General features: G+C 36.7%; 3 protein-coding genes across 23 annotated transcripts in view; 2 read left to right on the top strand and 1 right to left on the bottom strand.

Annotated features, from left to right (window-relative positions):
- CLDND1 (claudin domain containing 1) overlaps positions 1-23,609 on the bottom strand; it is a 197,376-nt gene that overhangs the window by 145,715 nt on the left and 28,052 nt on the right. For 10 of the 21 annotated variants that reach the window (XR_016233057.1, XR_016233056.1, XR_016233054.1 and 7 more), the window contains one exon: positions 6,172-6,292. The exons of 5 other annotated variants lie outside the window; for them this stretch is intronic. Coding sequence is in view for 12 of the 16 variants with exons in the window: in XM_089331505.1 (XP_089187631.1) it covers positions 6,172-6,292 (121 nt within the window). In the remaining 4 variants the exon portion in view is untranslated. Of the gene's footprint in view, positions 2,405-2,550; positions 6,293-23,609 lie in introns of those variants that run through there. 6 more of the 21 variants (XM_089331514.1, XM_089331503.1, XM_089331511.1 and 3 more) reach the window with 3 other exon arrangements.
- LOC100339919 (olfactory receptor 5K1) lies at positions 1,613-6,317 on the top strand. Its single transcript, XM_070071970.2, has one exon. It carries the CDS (start codon positions 1,613-1,615, stop codon positions 2,537-2,539), a length of 927 nt encoding a protein of 308 aa, XP_069928071.1. The 3' UTR covers positions 2,540-6,317.
- Positions 6,306-23,609, top strand: part of LOC100355809 (olfactory receptor 5K1) — a 22,870-nt gene continuing 5,566 nt past the window's right edge. Inside the window, exon 1 of the mRNA XM_089331538.1 lies at positions 6,306-23,609. This exon is cut by the window's right edge and continues 5,566 nt beyond it. Coding sequence (XP_089187664.1) covers positions 12,059-12,985 — 927 coding nt within the window. The 5' untranslated portion in view covers positions 6,306-12,058 and the 3' untranslated portion in view covers positions 12,986-23,609.

Consider the following 23,609-nt stretch of genomic DNA (forward strand, 5'->3'; position numbering starts at 1 on the left):
TGGAAATAAAAAGTCTTTTAAAATTTTTATTGTGTTGCAATATATAACATATATAACATGTAATATATAACATAAAAATTATTACATTAGCCATATTGTAGTATTACTTCAAAAATGTTAAGTACATTCATGAATATTCATATCTAGGACTTTTTTCATCTTCCCAAACTGAAACTTAGTACCCATTAAACAAGAGCTCCTCATTCCCACCTCTCCTTGACATCCACCATTCCACAAAAGTACCACAAAGAGTCCATGGAAAAGAGAATTAAAATATGACTTTATGTTTATGCAAAAGATTTTTTAAAATCTCTGGATACCTCAAATTTTTTGTCCTTTATGTCTGCCTTATTTCACTTAGCATATAGGTTCATCCATGTTGTAAGGTGTCAGATTCATTCTTTTTTTTTTTTTTAAGATTTATTTTATTTATTTGAAAGACAGAGTTACAGAGAGAAGTAGAGACAGAGACAGAGAGAGAGGTCTTCCATCTGCTGGTTCACTCCCCAGATGGCCGCAATGGCCACAGCTGTGCTGATCTGAAGCCAGGAACCAGAAGTTTCTTCCAGGTCTCCCACATGGGTGCAGGGGCCCAAGAACTTGGGCCATCTTCTAGGCTATCCCAGGCCATAACAGAGAGCTGGATCGGAAGAGGAGCAGCTGGGACTAGAACCGGCGCCCATATGGGATGCCGGCGCTTCAGGCCAGGGCATTAACCCGCTGTGCCACAGCACCGGCCCCCAGATTCATTCTTTTCAACATTAAATAACATTCATGTTATACTCACATGTATATACCACACTAAATTTATCCATTCGTCTGTCTGTAGACATTGAGTGGTTTCCACCTTTTGGGTACTGTGAATAATGACAGTATGAATATTGATGTTTGAAAATATTTTTTTATTTATTTTCACTTTACTTGGGGTGGGGGGGAGCGTGCTTCCATTTGCTGGTTCACTCCTCAAATGCCAGCAACATTCATGACTGGGCCAAGCCCAAGTCAGAAACCTCGGACCCAATCCAGGTCTCTCATATGGGTGGCAGGGACCCAAGTACTTGAATTACCATGTGCTGCCTCCTAGAATGTGAAATAAGTTGTTTTGGAAGCAGATCCAAGACTCGAACCAAGGACTCTGATATGGGATGTGGGCAACCCAAGTGATGTCTTAGCTGCTGAGCCAAACGTTTATTCCTGAAAATAGTCTTTTAAATAACATTATTAATCATGATGTATATAGCCACTGAAATTGTTTAGGAAAACTGATACCAACTGCTAACATTTAAACTATGACTCAGCTTTACCTAATCCAAATAGAGAAATATTTTGCCCTGATTATTTCTCTCAAGACCTCAAAAGCCTTTATGTGCATATGTTATGATGTTTATAATGAAAAAAAGTTGGAAAATGTGCAATAAACAACCAATAATGTAAAAGTTTAGGGTAAATGATAATTCTCAAGAATTTAGAATGCATTGAAGTTCAGGTTACATGTGGAAGCATTGTGAAAGATATTTCTCTTCCTTTGAGCCAAACTAAGCTAAATTATATTTGGGGAATGTTATAAATTAATATTTTATTTCTCCACAATTATTTTTCAGAGAAATTAGGAATGCCTGAAGAAAATCATAGCATGAAAAATGAGTTTATCCTCACAGGATTTACAGATAAACCAGAGCTAACCTCTCTGTTTTTTGTGGTATTTTTTGTCATCTATCTAGTGACCATCGTGGGAAATCTTGGTCTGATGATACTAATTTCAAAAGAGCGTTGTCTTCATACACCAATGTACATGTTTCTGGGAAACTTGGCTCTTGTGGATTCTTGCTGTGCCTCTGCAATTACTCCAAAGATGTTAGAGAACTTCCTTTCTAAAGACACAATGATTTCCCTCTACGAATGTATGCTGCAGTTCTATTTTCTTTGCACTGTTGAAACTGCAGATTGCTTTCTGCTGGCAGCAATGGCCTATGACCGCTATGTGGCCATATGCAGCCCCCTGCAGTACCACACCAGGATGTCAAAGAAGCTCTGTGTTCAGATGATCATCGGGGCCTTCATAGCTGGAAACTTGCATTCCATGATTCATGTAGGGCTTCTCTTTAGGTTAGCATTTTGTGCATCAAACCACATTCACCACTTTTACTGTGATATTCTTCCTTTGTACAGACTCTCCTGTGTTGATCCTTATGTCAATGAACTGGTACTATTCATCTTTTCAGGCTCAATTCAAGTCTTCACCATAGGTAGTGTCTTAATATCTTATCTCTACATTCTTTTTACAATTTTCAAAATGAAATCCAAAGAGGGAAGGGCCAAAGCCTTTTCCACTTGTGCATCCCACTTTCTGTCTGTTTCGTTATTCTATGGGTCTCTTTTCTTCATGTATGTTCGACCCAATTTGCTGGAAGAAGGAGATAAAGATATACCAGCTGGTGTTTTGTTTACAATAGTTGTTCCCTTACTCAATCCTTTCATTTATAGCCTGAGAAATAAGGAAGTAGTAAGTGTCCTGAGAAAAATTCTGAAGAAAAAATAATCTCAAAAAACTCTGAACAAGCCACATTTATTGCAGCTTAATGATCTGAATGGAGAAAAAACTTCCACATGAAATTACAAAGAGGAAATGCAAAAATTATATGCAAAATATTTATAAATTATAATACATTCAATTTAGGCAATAATAATATAAGGGGAGAGCATATTGAAAGGAGTCAACTGTGCTAAATCCTAACTCAAAATAACAAAAATCAGAAGCAAATCTTGAACTCATTCAAGTAACAACAGAATTTTTTCAAGTGCATGGACTGTTTCAGCATCAAACCTAATTAGCACCCAAAAGACAACAGCCAAATTAGCAACAGAACCACTCCATATTTATTAGCAGTCCACTTCAGCAGGTTAGAATATTAGCACTCCAAGTCAGCTGAAAAGGGTTAAGTTCATGTGAATCTGCAACAAATGACTCCACTTACAACCACAAGCAACAAAATAACAAATTTGTAACTCATGAATTTTGAGGGACATTATTATGGTTGGAAGTGGTGAAGAATGAAAATTTCAGGTGACAATGAGTATTATATTTTCAAATTGAAATTGTTATGGAGTTAAATGACAAACACAAAATGTCCATTTTCCAATGAAAATACCTATAGAGTTTCAACTACTCCCATGTCTACATAAAGATTTGATAGCATAAAGCTCCAGACAATGTCACCCATGTGGGATCTGAAGAGTCACTGTTGGTGTTGCCTTAGGCTACGCCTCTTCTGTGCTCTTCCTGAGAGGTGAAAAAGGGACTCTAATGTGGGTCATGATATGGAGACATGAAAAAAGTACAATGTTGAACTATAGATATGCCTTATCTAAAATAATTTCTTTTTTTTTTCTTTTCACCATTGCAAGATCTAAACTTGTGAACAGTGACTAAAACCTCTGATCTTAATGTGACATTATAAAAGAATTACTTACCAAATATTCACTTAACTTTTATTTGTTGCAACCCTGCTATGTGGAAGAACTGTTCGAGGTCCTGGTATACATCAGTAGTCAAAATACCAGTTTTCCCATCTTCTTAAAGAAGAGAAAATTGCCATGATTTTAATTACCTACTTCTGGATCAAGGAGGGTGCATATCAAATAACAGGAAAACACCCCCTTTTGCTTCCTCTCTTTGCTCTGAAGCCACCTCTAAATTCCCAGAAGGCAACTGTCAGGTTGCAGCAGTACTCCAACCTAGACTGCCACACGAGACTTACTTCACTAGAAAATCAACATGTTGAGCCTACTTAGGAGAAGCAACATGAACAAAGATACATTTCCAACTCATGGATGCAAAACTATAACCAGGTACTTTCTCTTTGTAACCTCGAAGAGAATCTAACCTAACTCACTCTAATTATGCTTGGACTTTCAATGGTTTCCTCGATTATTTCAAGTTAAGTCCCATTAATTCAGCATCTTCCCAACTCCATTTCTCTCCTTCTGTGACTCTGTGTGAATGTGTAAGTCTCTTCCTGATAGCATGGCACTGAGTACAGATATCATGTTGCAAGTGAGTTTAGTCCAAGCTGTAGTCCTCTGAGAAGTTTGAATCTATTTGAGTTTCTGGTAATCTCTTCACAGCACCATTACTGTATGTATCTGCATCCCTGTTTACTTAGTTCCCATGCTACAGTGATTGTCAGTTAAAGAATCTTCTTGTCCAAGTCCTACAAGGCTTAAGATCTGCTGGCTCTGCCTCTTGTTCTTTCTCCTCTATTTCTGAGCAAATTCTCCTAAACTCTTTTTCTCTAAGTCCATAGGAAACTGAAGGGCAAGCATTTTTTCATTTATTGGTTTGAGAGACAAAGCAACAGAGGGAAGAGACAGAGAAGGAGAGAGGGAGAGAGGGAGGGAACAAGGGAGGGAGAGAGAGAGAGAGAGACAGAGAGAGAGAGAGAGAGAAACAGAGAGATCTTGAATTTACTGGTTCAGTCTCTAAATGACCACAATGGCCAGGTCTGGACCAAGCTGAAGCCATCCTGTTCTCCAATATGAGTGGCAGAGGTCCAAATACCTAGGTCATATGCTGCTGCTTTCCCAGGCACATTAACAGGAAGCCGGACTGGAAGCAGCACAGCCTGTAGTCAAAGCAGCATTCTGATATGGATTCCAACATTACAAGTAGCGCTTAACCCACTGCGCCATATCGCCGGCTCCTTTTATGACAATTCTTAGTTCCTCAGACAACATTGTCACTTTAAGGATTGCAAATTGAATGCTATAGTAACTAATGAGAATCTCTGTGTTGGAATATTAGCCAATATCATACTATTACTTCATTTTACATTAAACAATTAACATTTAAGGCGATTTGTAGATATTTTTATGCATATAACACTTCATATGTTTTAATTATGCTAATTCTGATACATTATTTCTTGTTCTCAGGGTGAATTGTCAATTCCCTGAGTATCCAGAGTTTGGTGAACTAGAAAATACTCTCCATATAATTATCCTTGGGATAATGTTAGCCTTCAATTCCTGCCCATTCCCAGCCCATGAAAAGTGCCCTGAAGTTGGCCTTGCTTGTTGGAACAGGTCGCTTTATCAACAGGCCTATCTCAATACCTAATTTGAATTCAGGAAAGAGGGTAGCAAAGTGAAGCTGCTGAAAGAGCAAGAAGCAGAATGTAATACTATAGCCCATAACCTCTAGAGTCACACTCATTGTTAAGACTTTCATTAATCCTTCTAATGTAACTCTCAGGTTGTATTTTTAATTTGTCAAGATTAGATTGCATTAGGATTGTGTTCAAGGGAGTCTATCCCTCCTTTTGGGTCTAATAATATATTCTTTTTAAATCTGGTCCTATGTTAGGTGCATATATATTTACGACTGCTTTATCTTCTTGCATAATTGATTCTGTAATCAAGATACAATATCCTTCTTGTCTCTTTCTGCAATTTTTTAAAGTCTGTTTTACCTGACATAAGTATAGATACTCCATTTGTTTTGGTTTCCATTTGCATGCTTTATTTCTAACCTTTCACTTTCAGTCTATGTGTATCTTTTTCTGTGAAGTATAGGCAGCATAATTGGGTCTTATTCTTTTTTTTTTTTAATTCATTTGGCCAGGGGCCAGCGCTGTGGCATAGTAAGTTCAGTCTCTGCCTGTGGTGCTGGCATCCCATATGGGCACCAGTTGGAATCTCAGCTGCTCTACTTCTTATCCAGTTCCCTGCTAATGGCCTGGGAAAGCAGTGGAATATGGCCTCAAGTGCTTGATCCTTGTACCTACATGGCAGACCCAGAAGAGGCTCCTGGCTCTTGGTGTTTGCTCTGGCAGATCTGGGGAGCAAACCAAAAGATGGAAGACCTCTCTTCTCTCTCTGTCTCTTCCTCTCTCTGTCTGTAATGCTGCATCTCAAATAAATAAATAAATCTTTTAAAAATTCATTTGGCCTTCTGTATATAAAGATAATTGAAAATGCTGGGCCGGCGGTGTGGCTCACTAGACTAATCCTCCGCCTAGCGGCGCCGCTACACTGGGTTCTAGTCCCGGTCGGGGTGCCGGATTCTGTCCCAGTTGCCCTCTTCCAGCCAGCTCTCTGCTGTGGCCAGGGAGTGCAGTGGAGGATGGCCCAAGTCCTTGGGCCCTGCACCCCATGGGAGACCAGGATAAGTACCTGCCATCGGATCAGCGCGGTGTGCCGGCCGCAGTGCGCTGGCCGCGGCGGCCATTGGAGAGTGAACCAACGGCAAAGGAAGACCTTTCTCTCTGTCTCTCTCTCTCAGTGTCCACTCTGCCTGTCAAAAAAAAAAAAAAAGAAAATGAATCTTGATGTGAATGGAATGGGAGAGGGAGTGGCAGATGGGTGGGGTGCGAGTGGGAGGGAAATTATGGGGGAGGGGGAGCCATTGTAATCCATAAACTGGAAATTTATATTTATTAAATAAAAAAAATTCATTTGGCCAACCACTACTTTTGACACGAGAATTCAATCCATTTACATTCAAGGTTAATACTGATAGAAAATTCCAGCTGGAATAACTAAGAATTCAAGAGAAGACTAAAACAATAAAATCTTAGATGAAAGAAGAGATGCTAAAACTGTATCACAGAAATACCTAGAATCATGAGACTTTAAAAAAATTACATGCAAAAATGGATAACCTAGAAGATATTTATAAATTTTTAGAAATATACAACCTACCAAGACTGAATCATGCAGGAATAAAAAAATCTGAAGAGACTGATAATGAATGAAGATGTTGAGCCAGTAACCAAAAACTCCTGATGAGGAGAACCAAGAACCTGAAGACTTTAGTAGTGAATTCTATAAAATATTTAAAGAATAAAGAATGACAATCCTACTCTCTTACAAAAAGTTAAAGTGAGAGGAATATTTCCCAGTATATTTTATATGGCCAGCATTGCCAAGTAACACAGCCACACTAGGACACTACAAAGAAAAGAAAATTAGATGGGTATCTTCGATGAACATAGATGCAAAAATCCTCAACAAAATACTAGCAAACTAAATTCAATCTCACATGGAAAGGATAATATGCAATGATCAATTGGGACTTATCCCTGGGAGGCAAGGAAGATTCAAATATACAATCCAGTGAATGTAGAACATCACAATAGCAGAGTGATAAATAGAAGTCATATGATTATCTCAATAGATTCAAAAAGTAATTTAATGAAATTTCATTTCAGTTGATGTACTAGTGCAGTGTAATGACAATAGTGGAAAGGGGGGCTGGCACTGTGGCATAGCAGGTTAAGCCACAGCCTGCAGCACCATCATCCCATACGAGCAGCAGTTTGAGTCCCAGCTGCTCCACTTCCAATACAACTCCCTGCTAATGTACCCGGGAAAGTAGCAAAGACAGCCAAGTCCCTGGGCTCCTGCATCCATGTGGGAGACTCAGTCCTGGCTCCTTCCTGGGGAGTGAACCAGGATATGGAAGATCAATCGATCTCTCTCTCTCTCTCTCTCCCTCTCTCTCTTTTTTCTATGTCTCTCCTTTCTCTGTAACTATATCTCTCAAATAAATAAATCTTAAAAAAATGGAAAAGGTGCTCCTTTCCAACCTCTGACCGTATCATACCTTTTCCCCTCTGTAGCAATCAATCCTAGCCTGGTTTTCACTTCCTCCATGAGCCTTTGCTGACATATCAGGTGGAATTGTTTTCCTCACTTAGAATTTTATGTCAGATTGGTGATAAGCATAAATGGTATCAACTCAAGTGAATGATTATCAAAACAAAACCCTTAAAAGTTTAAGAAATGGGCATTTGCCTTATTCTCTAGGTCTCAAAGGATACATTTAGTAAATCTAATTTAGTGCTTTTGTGACGTTCAGAGGATTGAGTCTCTTAGGCTATACTCCATTGTCAATGCCAAGTAAATCCCCTTAGAACTATTTTGAAAATTTGAAGTATTCTCCACCAATGGCATAAATATTGTCATTTACTTTAATAAATGCTTAAGAGTTTAGAACTGGATCTACATTAAAAGACTAACATTTATCTAGCAATTGACTTTTACCAAGCAATCCAGGTGAGAAAGAATTTAAGCTCTTTTTTCTAGAAATATTAACCTCTAGAAACATGTGTTTCTCTACATTCTTTAGGGTTTTTTTTTCCATTAAAATTCCAGTTTTTCAATTTTGCAAGATCTTTAAGGTCTTCCCATGAATCAAAATCTATTGTGTAAGCACTAGACAAATGATTGTCATTTATTTGTATCACTTCTGAATGCAACTGGAGCCTAAATTTACCAAAAACAAAAAAAGAACAAGAAAGCATGTTTGTAGTCATGACGGAATATATTAGTGAAATATCTGAAACCTTTTAAAATAACATGCTTTGTCATATAACTTATCATTCAGATGAAATGGACTGTTAGCCTCTATAATGAAATGGTGTTTAAAACATTTATGTTGTTCACTCTCTATCTGTTAAATAAATTATATTACAGAGAATATGACTAGAAGCCAGGTTTTTAAGCTCCAAGTATAATTTTAGGGAGCTTTCTATTATCCATTTTGACTTGTGGAGAAACAAAATATCAGTATAAATCTTATTTCTGCTTGATCAGTTACAACCAACTGGGAAAACTAAAGGAAATGTAATTATGTGACTTCCAGAAAATAACGGTAACACATTTAATGAAAAAAATCAAATATATATAATATAGTATATATAGATATATATTTCATATAGATTATGCATAAATATATACTTATATTTCAAATGTTAATTTTTAAATATTACTGCTAGAGGTATCATTCTTAAGCAACCTGAAATTTAAAGGTCAGAAATATTTTCAAGGAGCCAAAAAGGAATTCTTTCTGTATTTCATCCAAACAGTTTTCCCTGTGTTCTTGAAATTTAGAGTATAATTATGGTCACTGAAAATCTAAGAAACCACCAATCTAGAAATGTCTAAGATAGTCAGCTAACCTTCTAAAGAAAGTATGTAGCACAGAGCAGGCAGTCCATAAATAATTCTCATAGTAAATGAAGTAAATCAAAGTATATTAAATTAAAACATTCCCCTAGTAGTTTGGAATAGTTTGTCTATAAGGATAGGCTTAAAGGGTCAATAATGAAAATTTGAAAAGTATCCTGAAATTTAATAAATATGGGCGTCATTGAACCTTAGAAAATCATGGAAATACTTGACAAGTAAAATAATAAAAATTGAAATTAAAGATATAGCACTTTCTGTAGAGGCAAGTAACAAGATTACATTACCATAACATCTGAGTATATGCCTTAATGGCTTGAGACCTATGCAAGATTGTCAGCAAATTATTAATATTTATACTTGTCAATGCCATCATCATGTTAATGGAGCCAGCACTTACTCAATATATCCAAAATAATATCATCCACTACACATTGGAAAGTGTAAGAAACACTGGATCCCCAATACTAGTGTGGAGTTATCAACATATAAAACATAGCAAATTTAAGTTCTTGTAATTTTACTTGCTTAGCAAAATATACAGTTTTCTGATTATAAAAGTAACAGTTATGGCCGGCACCGTGGATAACTTGGCTAATACTCCGCCTGCGGCGCCGGCACCCCAGGTTCTAGTCCCAGGGCACCGGATTCTGTCCTGGTTGCTCCTCTTCCAGTCCAGCTCTCTGCTGTGGCCCGGGAGTGCAGTGGAGAATGGCCCAAGTGCTTGGGTCCCTGCACCCGCATGGGAGACCGGGAAGAAGCACCCGGCTCCTGGTTTTGGATCAGCACAGCGCTGGCCATAGCGGCCATTAGGAGAGTGAACCAACGGAAGGAAGACCTTTCTCTCTGTCTCTCTCACTGTCTATAACTCTCTCTCTGTCTCATAGTCTAACTCTGCCTGACAAAAAATTTAAAAAAAAAGAGTAACAGTTATGGTAGAGAAAATAGAAGAAAATATAAAGCGGAAAAAAAATCAACCTATAATTTCAGTGTGTTTTCTTGTTTTTTTTTCTATTATTTTCATATGTAGGTAATTATTTAGAAGTCAGAAGTATACAATATATAAACTTTCTCCTTTTTAATGTAACATTTTTGTCTGTCATTACATAAAATTTTCTAAGAAGACACCATTTTTTACTGATTGCACAATTAACTATCATATGGAAGATTCACATTTTCTGTCATTTTGAGTAAATGGTTACCATTAGGGTGTTTTGAATTTGTCATTATTATTAGTGGCATTACAATGAACATCACTATATGTAAATTTTTTAATGTTCTGTTTCTTTGTTTCTGAACTGATCAAAACATGTGAATCTTTAGGAATTTCCTTAATCTATTATGAAAGTATTTTCCAATGATTGTACCACTTTATACATCAGCCAGGAATGCAATTAGGTTTCCATCTCTCTATGCTGGACAATACTACATATAACCATTTTTTTTAAATCTTCCAATATAGCTTCATAGTTATTTCAACTTAGATTTTTTTTTATTAATAATAAAGTCACACACTGTTGATTTGCTTAAAAAAAAAAACTTTTAAGATTTTTCTCTTCTTGACCTGTGCTTATTCTCTAGTGGTTATTCCTACTCTTTTGTATAAGTATTTTTATAGAATAAAACTATAGGAACATTATGTTGTTTATTGCAGCTAATCTCCCAATTTGTGTTTAACATTTCATTTTATTCTACTTTTTTTTTTTTTTGACATGGAGAGTTAGACAGTGAGAGAGAGAGACAGAGAAAGAGTTATAGACAGTGAGAAAGAGACAGAGAGAAAGGTCTTCCTTATTTTTTAAGTGTATGCTCCACTATTATTGGATATGATAAATTTCTAGAAATATGTAAATAAAACCATTAAATTTTTATTTTAATAAATTATATGGAATATTTAACATTTTACCCTTATGTGCATACTTCAGTGACATTAAATACTGCAACAATCAGCATCATTCATCTCCAGAACTTTTCCGTCTTCTCAACCTGAAATATGTACCAGTAAACAACAGCTGCACCCCTGTTCTCCCCTTGGCAAGTAGCATTTATTTTTTATTTATTTATTTATTTTTTTTAATTTTTTTTGACAGGCAGAGTGGACAGTGAGAGAGACAGAGAGAAAGGTCTTCCTTTTGCCGTTGGTTCACCCTCCAATGGCCGCCGTGGCCGGCGCACCGCGGCCGATGCACTGTGCTGATCCGATGGCAGGAGCCAGGAGCCAAGTGCTTATCCTGGTCTCCCATGGGGTGCAGGGCCCAAGCACTTGGGCCATCCTCCACTGCACTCCCTGGCCACAGCAGAGAGCTGGCCTGGAAGAGGGGCAACCGGGACAGAATCCGGCGCCCCAACCGGGACTAGAACCCGGTGTGCTGGCGCCGCAAGGCGGAGGATTAGCCTAGTGAGCCGCGGCGCCGGCCGGCAAGTAGCATTTAACTTTCTGCATCTGCAAAGTTGACCACTCTACCTACCCAGTTTAAGCTGAATCATACACTATCTATCCTTTTGTGTCTAACATATTTAAGTTAGCACAATGTCCTTGAGTAGCATCCAACTTGTGTCAGAATTTCACTCCTACTGAAGGCTAAATAATATACCATTGTGTGTATGTATCTATTTTATTCATTCCTCAGTGCATGATTTGAGTTGTTTTCACCTTCTGGCTAGTGCGCAGAATGTTACAATGAATGCTCATGTGCAAAAATAGTCACTGAAATATTAGGATTCACAGCTTAGTCAATGAACTTGAGAAAACTGGCACCAATTTGACACTTAAAATTATGAGTCAACTTCACCCTACTCAGATGTTTTTGACTATGAATATCTCTCTTTAAAACTTTCAGTTTCATCTCTGTGTACCTAATCTGACGCTTTTCTTCAAAATATGATGGAAACAATGATTCAATTGATAGCCAAAAAGATAATAGCTTCAAGAGAATGATTCAGTCCCAGAAGCAGGCAAGCAGCAAAGTAACACCTGAAAACATTCTGGAAAGTGCTCTCCTGACTGGCTTCTGGATCAAGGACAGGTCAATATTTGTTTAGGATATGTTGTAAATTATTTCTTCTCAATTTTTGTTCAGAAAAGCCAGGAATGGCTGAAGAAAACCATACCATGAAAAATAAGTTTGTACTAACTGGATTTACAGACCACCCAGAGCTGACAACTCTGCTGTTTATGGTGTTCTTTATCATCTATGTGATCACCATGGTGGGGAATCTTGGTTTGGTGGCATTAATTTTTACACAGCGTCAACTTAATACACCAATGTACATCTTTCTGGGCAACCTGGCTCTTGTGGATTCATGTTGTGCCTGTGCTATTACCCCTAAGATGTTGGAGAATTTCTTTTCTAAGGACAGAATGATTTCCCTCTATGAATGCATTATTCAGTTTTATATTCTTTGCACTGTTGAAACTGCAGATTGCTTTCTGCTGGCAGCAATGGCCTATGACCGCTATGTGGCCATATGTAGTCCACTTCAGTACCACACCATGATGTCAAAGAAACTCTGCATTCAGATGGCGATCGGGGCCTTCATAGCTGGAAACTTACATTCCATGATTCATGTAGGGCTTCTCTTTAGGTTAGCTTTCTGTGGCTCTAATCACATTAACCATTTTTATTGTGATATTCTTCCCTTGTACAGACTCTCCTGTGTTGATCCTTATATCAATGAATTGGTATTATTCATCTTTGCAGGTTCCATTGAAGTCTTCACTATAGGTAGTGTCTTAATATCTTATCTCTACATTTTTTTCACAATTTTTAAAATGAAATCCAAAGAGGGAAGGGTCAAAGCCTTTTCTACTTGTGCATCCCATTTTCTGTCTGTTTCATTATTCTATGGATCTATTTTCTTCATGTACATTAGACCCAATTTACTTGAAGAAGGAGATAAAGATATACCAGCTGGTGTTTTGTTTACAATAGTAGTTCCTGTATTAAATCCTTTCATTTATAGCCTGAGAAATAAGGAAGTAATAAGTATCTTGAGAAAAGTTCTGAAGAAACAATAATCTCAAGAAATTTTGAAACAAATGGTATTTACTGTAACTTAATAATTTAAATACAGCAATAACTTTCCAGTGAAATTACATGGAGAAAATGCACAAGTGGCAAGTAAAAAATTAAATATACTATAATGCAATCAAGTTACACAGCTCACATAAGGGAGAAATGCACAATAAGTAAACTTTGGTAAATATGAACTTAAAATAATAATAATCAAAACCAATCTTTAGTCCAATTAAGACAACTTATGATATTGTCATATTTATGGACTGTGTCAGTTTCTATGAGTACTAGTACCCAAGACAACAACAAATCTAACATTTTTAATAGTATCTAGTGGTGGAAGGGGGAATGCTATTGAGTTAGGAGGTGAAAAAAAGTATGACTGTTGAACAGTAGACAGGGCTTATATAAAATAAATCTATTCCTTTTCTTTCCACCATTGAAAAACATCAAGTTGTGGAATATGAGTTCCAATGATCTTATTGTGGTATCGTAAAATGATCACTTTCTAATTATTAACCCAAGATGTATGCATCAAGTACTGCAAAAAATTGAGGAAAATGGAATTAGAGTATGAATTTATTTTTTCAGAAAAATAATTTGGGGTTCAAAAATGTTTTTCATAATATGTGGAAAATCTGCATTATGAAAAATATATTAAAGGATTTCATTTTACATCAACATAGACAATTACTTTTAATTCCACTTTTTTCATAAAATGTTTGAGATACTCTCATAATTATTGAGATTCTCCTTTGTGGGAGTGCTGTTCTAGATTCTAGGGCCTATCAGTAGCCAAAACACCAGTTTTTTTTTTTATCTCCTTAGATAATAGAACATTGCCAAGACTTACATACTAGCTTCTGGATCAGTGAGGAGCTGTATCAAATAACAGAAAAACTCGCCCATTCTACCAGATCTCTTCATCCTCTGAGTTCACTTCCAAATTCCTAGAAGGCAATTGTCAGGTTGCAGCATTCTCCAGGCTAGTCAGCCATCTAAGGCTGGCTTCTTATGAAAAAGCAGTTGGAAAACAGGTATAGTATTTCCATCTCCCAAATTCATGAATGCAAAAAATATAACCACTCATTTTCTCCTTATAAGCTCCAAGAAAATCTAACCTAACTCAAATGCACTCACACATTTCAAAATATTCTTTGTTGTTTCCAACTAAACTCCACAAATTGAGGATTTGCCAACCACATCTCCACCATTCCATGGTTGAATGTAAATGTGCAAGCCTTTGCCCCAAATCATGTCCTTGAGTACAGGTGTCATGCTGAAGATGAGCTCAGTCCAAGCTGTGGTTGTCTGGGATATCTGAACCCATTTAAGCCTCTTTTTGCCACCATCACTTTATCTACAGCAATGTTTAGTTTCTGTGCTACCTGCTGGCTCAATCTCTTTAGTCTTTCTTTGCTAATTTCTTCGTAAATTCTCTTTATCTCCTCCATTCAGGTCCAGGGTATATTTAGAAGAATTCCTTTTTGCAATTTGGTTGCTATACATTACTGGTACAATGCAGGACATTGAATGCTTTTACGGGATCATAGATCCCCAAACTTCTTTGGGGTTTCAGTGTCATTCTACCCCCATTCCTAGGACAATCCTCAGGAAATTAAATCACTGACCTCCATCTCAGTGACACAGCTTATCCACTCTGAGGTTACTTATTCCCAATTCACTGAATATTTATTTATAGAATGGGTCCAAACTTTAACGTTGTTATAAATGATTCCCAAATCTATTTCTATCTAAAATGGCATCAATGGCAATTGGACAAAAGAGCATTATAGATAGGCTTTATCTAAGGATTCCTGGTTATAGAGGGGAAAAACTCATAAAATGAATACTTTTAAAATCTTTACCAATATTTCAAAACTAGAGAAAAGCAGAGATTTATTTGGGACTCTTTTGAAAAAGCAAAACTAAAATACAAAGAAATAAATGCTTTATCAAATATTTAAGCAAATATTAGTTATGATTACAAATGTGAATAATTTGTTTTTGAGATAACATTTTTAGTTATTTTTTATTAGTATAAAGAGAACAGATTTCATGTATTTCATAGATACCATTCTAAGAGAATAACCACAGATTTTTCAAAATATATATGAATCAAGTCAATTATTTTTCAGAAAAATAAGATATAACTTGATAAAAATTTTAATCAACTTTAATATCAAGGAATAGTAATAAAACTGATTCATTAATTTTTTAAAAAACATCCAAAGGCTCCACAGGTTTTACCAAGGGTACCAACTTAATCCCTTATTATACAAATTACACTATTTTATCTCATTTGTATTTTCTTCACATTTTAATCATTTATCTTTCCAGGCCATTTTTGTTAGTGGGGCTGTATGTTTTATTTCTGCATCTCAAGATTATTTTGCATTAAATTTCAAATTTCTGCTACTATATCAGAAAATCAGTGGGTGATATGATAGAGCAATGGTGAAGACAGACACTAGTATGATTCATTGAGCAATGTTTACAGGGAAAGTAATTCTATTAGTGACTTGTTCATTCAAAAATATTGTGTTACGACAGTTTGTCCTTAGACAGCAGTGTCACTTTTGGCACTTACATATTGAATTCTATAATAACTATGAGGATCTGTGCATTTGGTACATCAAGTAATTCCACAGTTACTCTTTATATGTAAAAAATCTATCATTTGATAATCGAAAATGAATCTTGATGTGAATGGAAGGGGAGAGGGAGTGGGAAAGGGGAGGGTAGTGGGTGGGAGGGACGGTATGTGGGGGAAGCCATTGTAATCCATAAATCGTACTTTGGAAATTTATATTCATTAAATAAAAGTTAAAAAAAAAAGACTAAGAGATGGTAGAAAGAGGCACTGTGAAAGGAATCTCCATATTAGAGTGAGCTACCAAAGCAGTCTAGAGAATTCATTTTCATTGCTACATTAGTTATTGCTATTTGAGAAATAAATTTCTTATTTGTGCCTCTAAAAAAAAAATCTATCATTTGAGCTAATTTGTAGATATTTTTGATGCTTCTAACACTTCATATTTACATTTTAACTATTGGGATTTTACCAAATCCTAATGAGCTATTTCCTGCTAACAGATTGAGTTGCCAACTATCTCGATATCCAGAATTTGACGGACTGAAAATATTGACTCTATGCACTCATCACTAGGCATACCAATTATGTCCCTTTCAAAAATCATTCTTCCTGCAACTATTTTTGTCTTTGATTCCCACCCATTTCCAGCCCAACAAAAGAAATGTTCTGAAGTTGGCATTGTTTGTTGGGACAGGTCAACTTTATCAACAGGCCTATCTCATCACATAATTTTATTTAATTATTTATTTTCACTTTATTCAGGAGGCAGGAAGACAGAAAGAAGAGATCTTGCATTTGCTAATGCATTCCCCTAAATGATCACATCTGAGCGAGGCTCAATACAGGTCACTTAAGTGGGTGGCAGAGACCCAATGTACTTCAGCCTCCTGGAGTACACATTATTAGAAACCTGGATCAAAAGCATGTGATGGGACTCATGTCAATATGGGACTTAACCACTGTGCCAAATGCCTACCTCATGCTATATAATTTTAAATATGGGGTCCTCAGTGATGCTGCTGAAGCAGAAGAAAAGCAGAATGTAATAGCTATAGCCTGTTCATCTCTAGAGTCATAGTCACTGTTAAAACTTTCATTATTCTGCTTGCTCTAATTCTTAAGTTGTATTTTTAATCTATCAAGATGGACTATACTGGTACTATGAAATTGTTCTTGTATCAGATGAAATCAATGACCTCACTCCATTTCTGGACATGCCAGAGTCTGGTATGTCTCTCAAAGTTTTAACACTTGTGTCATAATGAACTATTTCTATTGATTTAAAGTTTTCATTAATTAAAGTGTGATTGCCATATTATTTGGAACATAAATATTTGTAAATGTTTACTGAGTCATACTCCTTCCATTTCCTCATTTTATGATCAATGTCATGAATTTCACATTATGTGGTATTAACATCCACATCTGCATTCAAAAAATATTGTATATTTTATGTTTACATATGAAGTTACCATTGCAAAATTGTTAAATCCGTGTATGCTCATCGAACTCTTCGTTGTACTTTTCTGTACATTTGTATTTTTTAAATATAATGAAAAGAGAAAATAATAAAGTTGGATAATTTTATAGTTTAAAAAGGAGATAAAGCTCACCTATGATTTGTGAAAGAGACATAGCTCACCCAATGATTTGTAAAGAGGAAAAGATTAATTTTTTTTATTTTTTTCCTAATATGTATTTTCTTTTTTTTCAACTTTATTTAATAAATATAAATTTCCAAAGTACAACTTTTGGATTATAGCAGCTTTTCCCCCCATAACCTCCCTCCCACCTGCAACCATCCCATCTCCCACTCCCTCTCCCATCCCATTCTTCATCAAGATTCATTTTCAATTATCTTTATATACAGAAGATCAATTTAGTATGTACTAAGTAAAGATTTTAACAGACTGCACCCACACAAAAACACAAAGTATAGAGGACTGTTTGAGTAGTAGTTTTACCATTAATTCACATAGTACAACACATTAAGGACAGAGATCCCACTGTAAGTACACAGTGACTCCTTTTGTTGACTTAACAATTTGACACTCTTGATTATGGCGTCAGAAATCTCCCTAGGCTCTAGTCATGAGTTTCCAAGGCTATGGAAGCCTTTTGAGTTCACCAACTCCGATCTTATTTCGACAAGGCCATAGTCAAAGTGGAAGTTCTCTCCTCCCTTCAGAGAAAGGTACCTCCTTTTTTGATGGCCTTTTCTTTCCACTGGGATCTCATTTGCAGAGACCTTTCATTTAGGTCATTTTTTTTTTTTTTGACACAGTGTCTTGGCTTTCCACGCCTGTGAAACTCTCATGGGCTTTTCAGCCAGATGCAAATGCCTTAAGGGCTGATTCTGAGGCCAGAGTGCTGTTTAGGGCATCTGCCATTTTATGAGTCTGCTGTGTATCCTGCTTCCCATGTAGGATCATTCTCTACTTTTTAATTTTATCAATTATTATTTGTAGACACTGGTCTTATTTATGTAATCCCTTTGATACTTAATCCTATCTTTTTGATCAGTTATGAACTTAAACTGATCACTTTAACTAGTAAGATGGCATTGTTACATGCCACCTTGATGGGATTGAATTGGAATCCCCTGGCACATTTCTAGCTTTACCATTAAGGGTAAGTCTGAGTGAGCATGTGCCGAACTGTACATCTCCTCCCTCTTATTCCCACTCTTATATTTAACAGAGATCACTTTTTCAGTTAATTTTAAATGCCTAAGAATAACTGTGTGTTAATTAAAGAGTTCCACCAATGGTATTAAGTAGATAAAAAAATACTCAAAGGAATAAAATAGTAAGTTGTTCCTCAACAATCAGGACAAGGGCTGATCAAGTCATCGTTTCTCACGGTGTCCATTTCACTTCAACAGGTTTCCTTTTAGGTGCTCAGTTAGTTGTCACCAATCAGGGAGATCATACGATATTTGTCCCTTTGGGACTGGTTTATTTCACTCAGCATGATGTTTTCCAGATTCCTCCATTTTGTTGCAAATGACCAGATCTCATTTTTTTAACTCTTGTATAGTATTCTATAGAGTACATATCCCATAATTTCTTTATCCAGTCTTCTGTTGATGGACATTTAGGTTGATTCCATGCCTTCAATATTGTGAATTGAACTGCAATAAACACTGAGGTGCAGACAGCTCTTTTATTTGCTAATTAAATTTCCTTTGGGTAAATTCCAAGGAGTGGAATGGATGGGTTGTATGGTAGGGCTATATTCAGGTTTCTGAGGAATCTCCAAACTGTCTTCCATAGTGGCTTTACCAGTTTCCATTCAACCAACAGTGAGTTAGTGTCCCTTTTCCCCCACATCCTCACCAGCATCTGTTGTTAGTTGCTTTCTGCATGTAAGCCATTCTAACCAGGGTGAGATGAAACCTCATTGTGGTTTTGATTTGCATTTCTCTGATGGCTAGTGATCCTGAGCATTTTTTCATGTGTCTATTGGCCATTTGGATTTTCTCTTTTGAAAAATGTCTATTTTAGGTTCTTGGCCCATCTCTTAAGTGGGTTGTTTGTTTTGTTGTTGTGGAGTTTCTTGATCTCTTTGTAGATTCTGGTTATTAAACCTTTATCTGTTGCATAATTTGCAAATATTTTTTCGCATTCTGTTGGTTGCCTCTGCATTTCCTGATTGTTTCTTTTGCTGTATAGAAACTTCTCAACTTGATGTAAAGATTAAAAATTAAAGGGGAGGGTTGCAGGTGGGAGGGACATTATGGGGGGGAAGCCATTGTAATCCATAAGCTGTACTTTGGAAATTTATATTCATTAAATAAAAGTTAAAAAAAATAAAGAAAGTAGACTATATTAATGAACACCAACACTCAAATAATAAGAATTATGGAGAAATAATTGTGAATATAAAGAGCAGAAAATCATAAAGAAATAATCCATAACTATTTCCACATAATGCCATATACTTGCTAGATCAAAAGGGCCTACCAAGTGCACAATAAATGGAAAAAGAAAGAAGATGGGAAAAGATGAAGGGGAAGATGAATTGGGAATTTAAACATAGGGATAGGCACTCACAGAAGGAAAATGATGCAGAGAGATATAAAGAGAACACTATGTGAGGATGGAGGACATATTAATGCATCTATGTCCAAGGAACATCAAAAATTGACAGCAATTTTTACAAGTTAGGAAGAGGTAAAGGATTCTCTCTCTATAGGTTCAAAGGGAGCATGGCCCTTCAAACATCTCATTTTTAGACTTCCAACTTCCAGAACCATGAAATGATAAGTTTCTTGGATGTTAAGTCATCCCATGTAGTTGTACATTACTATGGCCAATCTGAGAAATGAATATAACTGGGTTAACTTACAACATGACTACCAGATTCTAAGAATGAGTGTATAAAGAGAGAACAAAGCAAAACTGCATGACATCATAATGATCCAGTTTTGGAAGTCAAATTGCATCACTTCCACCTCACTTCATTTGTTGTTTATTTGTTCACATTTTAGCTACATTCAAGGGGAGGAGATCCTTTGATTGAAGAACCAAAGTGACTCCATTTTAAAACAATAAAAAAGGCAGCCTCCGTTTCCCATAGCAGATCCGGGTCCTTGTAAAAGCAGGCATTCAGGCATTCTGGAGATATCAAAACTTACCAGGGACAGCTAGCTCGGTAAACCAAGGACAGCACAGTAGAGATCGCTAAACAAAGTAACTCCTTGTGCCCAAAGCTTCTGTGCTGTAAGCCTCTGCTGTAACTCTCTGTACCCAAAGCTTCCATGCTGTATGTACCTCTTTTTTCCTGCTGATGTAGCCCTTTTTTCCTTTAAAAACTCTCCCAAAGACCGGGGCCTCACTCCTTCCTCCGCTGTGCCAGTTGGTTGGATGGGGTCCCTGTCGCGGCTTGTACTCCCGAATAAACCTTGCTTTTGCAGTTCGGTGTGATCGACTCTGGGGGTCTCTGTGGGGATCTAACGATCTGGGCACAACATATTTTTTGGTGCCCATCAGATGAAGAGAGTCAACATCATACTATAAGAGCATATGGGATGAGGCACACTGTGTTGGTCATCTCTGGTAAATACAATCTGCCAAAATGCTAGAAGAGTTGAGAAAAATGATAGGGCAAGCATTAGGGTAGGCCAAGAGCTAGATTTAGAGGAGAAATACTGCACTGCATAACTCATTTTTTCTTTGTAAAATATTGTTCCCTGGATAAATGTAAGATGGGTATTGTAAACAAAAAAAATAGTGATTTTATTTGCATTTCCCTGATGGTTAGTGATCCTAAGCATTTTTTTTTTTCATGTGTGTTGCTGATTTGTATTCCACCTTTTGAAACAATACCTGATCATGTCCCTTGCTCATTTCTTAACTGGATGATTTGTTTCCTTGCTACTGAGTTTCTTCAGCTCCTTATATATTCTGGATATTAATCCTTCATCCCATGCATAGTTTGCAAATATTTTGTCCCATTATGTCAGTTGCCTCTTCACGTTGTTGAGTATTTCCTTTGCTGTGCAGAAGCTTCTTAGCTTGATGTAATCCCATTTGTCTTTGCTTTTATTGCCTGTGCTTCTGGGATTTTATTCAAGAAGTCTTTGCCTATGCCACTGTCTTAACAGTTTCCCCAATGTTTTTCTCTAGTAATTTGGTAGTATCAGGCTGAGAATTTGGATCCTGGATCCATTCTGAGTTGATTTTTGTGTAAGCTGTAAGGTGTAAGGTAGGTGTCTTGTTTAATACTTCTGAATGTGTAAATCCTTTTACAACAAAATGGATGTAATCATATGTGGTGGAATGAGCAGGCCATGCCAAGATGGCCACTGACAAGTGAGTGTCAGTTACGCAGGAATGGCTTTGAAACCCACCTGGCAACAGAGCCTGCCTGGCAACAGGTTGTGATTGGATGGTTTTGGAAACCACATGGCAAACGGAGCCTGCCTGGCAACAGGCTGTGATTGGATGGCTTTGGAAACTGCCTGGCAAGCTGTTGTACTAACTGAAATAAACAAGTCTGCGGGCTGCTTGCCTCAAGCCCACTTTCATCTGACTCCCAGGGTAGGTGTGGTGACTCCACACCTCTTGCCCCCACCACGCTCCTCCTCTCAGAAATGAATCCACTGCAACATTGTTGAGAAATCAACTGCAACAATCATATACCTTTATGTTTCATGAAATAAACCCACTCTAAAAAGACAATGTATTTTTTCTTATATGTAATAGCTAATATAGAGTACAAAAAATTAGAAGAATGAAACTGACATCTTATGATTTGATTGTTTATAGCCCTTGTCTATATTCCTATGGAACAGTGGTCTTTCTACCTTCTACTTGTTGAATATGATTAGTGCTGCATCAATCCTGTGATTATAAAGTAAACTAAAGGTAAAAATTACAAGAAAGAAAAAAAAAGAATTGAGGGAGGGAGTAGAGAAGTATGGTTATCCTCTTAGAATTATATCTATTAAATACATGAATTTTTTATATTAATAAAAAATGTTTTAAATCAATTGAATAAAACAGTGCATTCTAAGTGAGTTTGGTCTAAGTTTTCATCATTCACATCTTCCCTAATTCCCACCCCCAAAATAAGGACATAAATCTCTTGGTTTATTTATGTCAATAAAGACTCCAAAGACCTTACCTCCACCATGAGCATCATCATCAGATTTACTAGGATGCTTGTTATATGTCCATCCTGTGCTAAGCTATGAAAAAAAAAAAAACTACCTCATTGAATTCTCTCCAAAATTTTATTCAAGAAGGACAATTTTTATTGCATGTGGCAGGTGAGAAAATGAACTCCAGTGTGGTTGAGGCAATTATTCCATATCCCACAGTAGTCTGCATGATCTGTATGCCAGCCTGTCAACTATAAAACCCACATTCCTAATTATCACATAAGAAATAACAAAATATCCCCTAGAGGTTACCCAGAAATATTTAGTTTAGTCCGTGTGGTGCAGATCAGTGCACTGGTTTAAAAAAATCATTTCATCTTAAAAAATTGTCACCCACATGGGCTAAATATTTCTGGGTAAGCTTTAGGGAACATTTTGTAATTTCTTGTATAATAAAGCAGAATGTGGATTTTGTAATTAGCATTTAAAATTCAAGAGATTTTTTTTAAGATTTCTATTTTATTTATTTGAAAGGCCGACTTATAGTGAAGAAAGGAGAGAGAGAGAGAGAGAGAGAGAGAGAGAGAGAGAGAATCTTCCACCTGCTGTTTCACTTCCCTGAGGGTCACAACGGCCAGGGCTTGGCCAAGCTGAAGCCAGGAGTCAGGAGCTCTTTCCAGGTCTCCACATGGGTGCAGGGACCCAAGTACTTAGGCCATCCTCTGCTGCCTTCCCAGGTGCTTTAGGAGGAAGCTAGATTGGAAGTGGAGCAGCTGGAACTTGAATCAGCCCCCATAAAGGATGCAGGTTGCAGCTTAACCTGCTATGCCTGGCCCAAGAGAATGTTTTTGAGAGAAAGGGTGGTGGAGAGGATGAGATTAATCTCCCATCCACTGGTTTCCTCCTCAAAAGCCAGGAACACAGAACTCATTCTGGGTCTTCCACATAGGTGGGCAGAGACCCATCTACCTGTCCCTCCCAGGGTGTGTATTAGCAGGAAGCAGGAATCAGAACCAGAACCAAGACTCTAATTTACCACTGTGTCAAATGCCTACACCCAATGAGAATTTAAAAAAGAAAATTTTCACATTTCTTAAAAAATCAGGAGATTTGGCAACCATTATTTCTTTTTACACCATTTGCCTAGTCCCTCTGAACATCTGAATGCATAGGATTGCATTACAAATACTTCATTGTTTCAATAATTTACAGTAAAATCATCTACCACATTGATATTGTCAATTATAAAATATTGATTTGAACAATTTTTTTCACTTTTCCTGCTTACCTTTTATAGTAAAGAAGAGAAATGATCAAAAACATCAAGAACAGATAATTAATTCACCGACAGTTGGTTATGGAAACACCAGTAAATAAACAAAGTACATTAATTCACATTTTAAAAAGAAAATATCATATAATA

Source organism: Oryctolagus cuniculus, chromosome 4 (assembly GCF_051225735.1).
Source record: "Oryctolagus cuniculus isolate XC-2025 breed Fujian yellow rabbit chromosome 4, ASM5122573v1, whole genome shotgun sequence".
NCBI lineage: Eukaryota > Metazoa > Chordata > Mammalia > Lagomorpha > Leporidae > Oryctolagus > Oryctolagus cuniculus.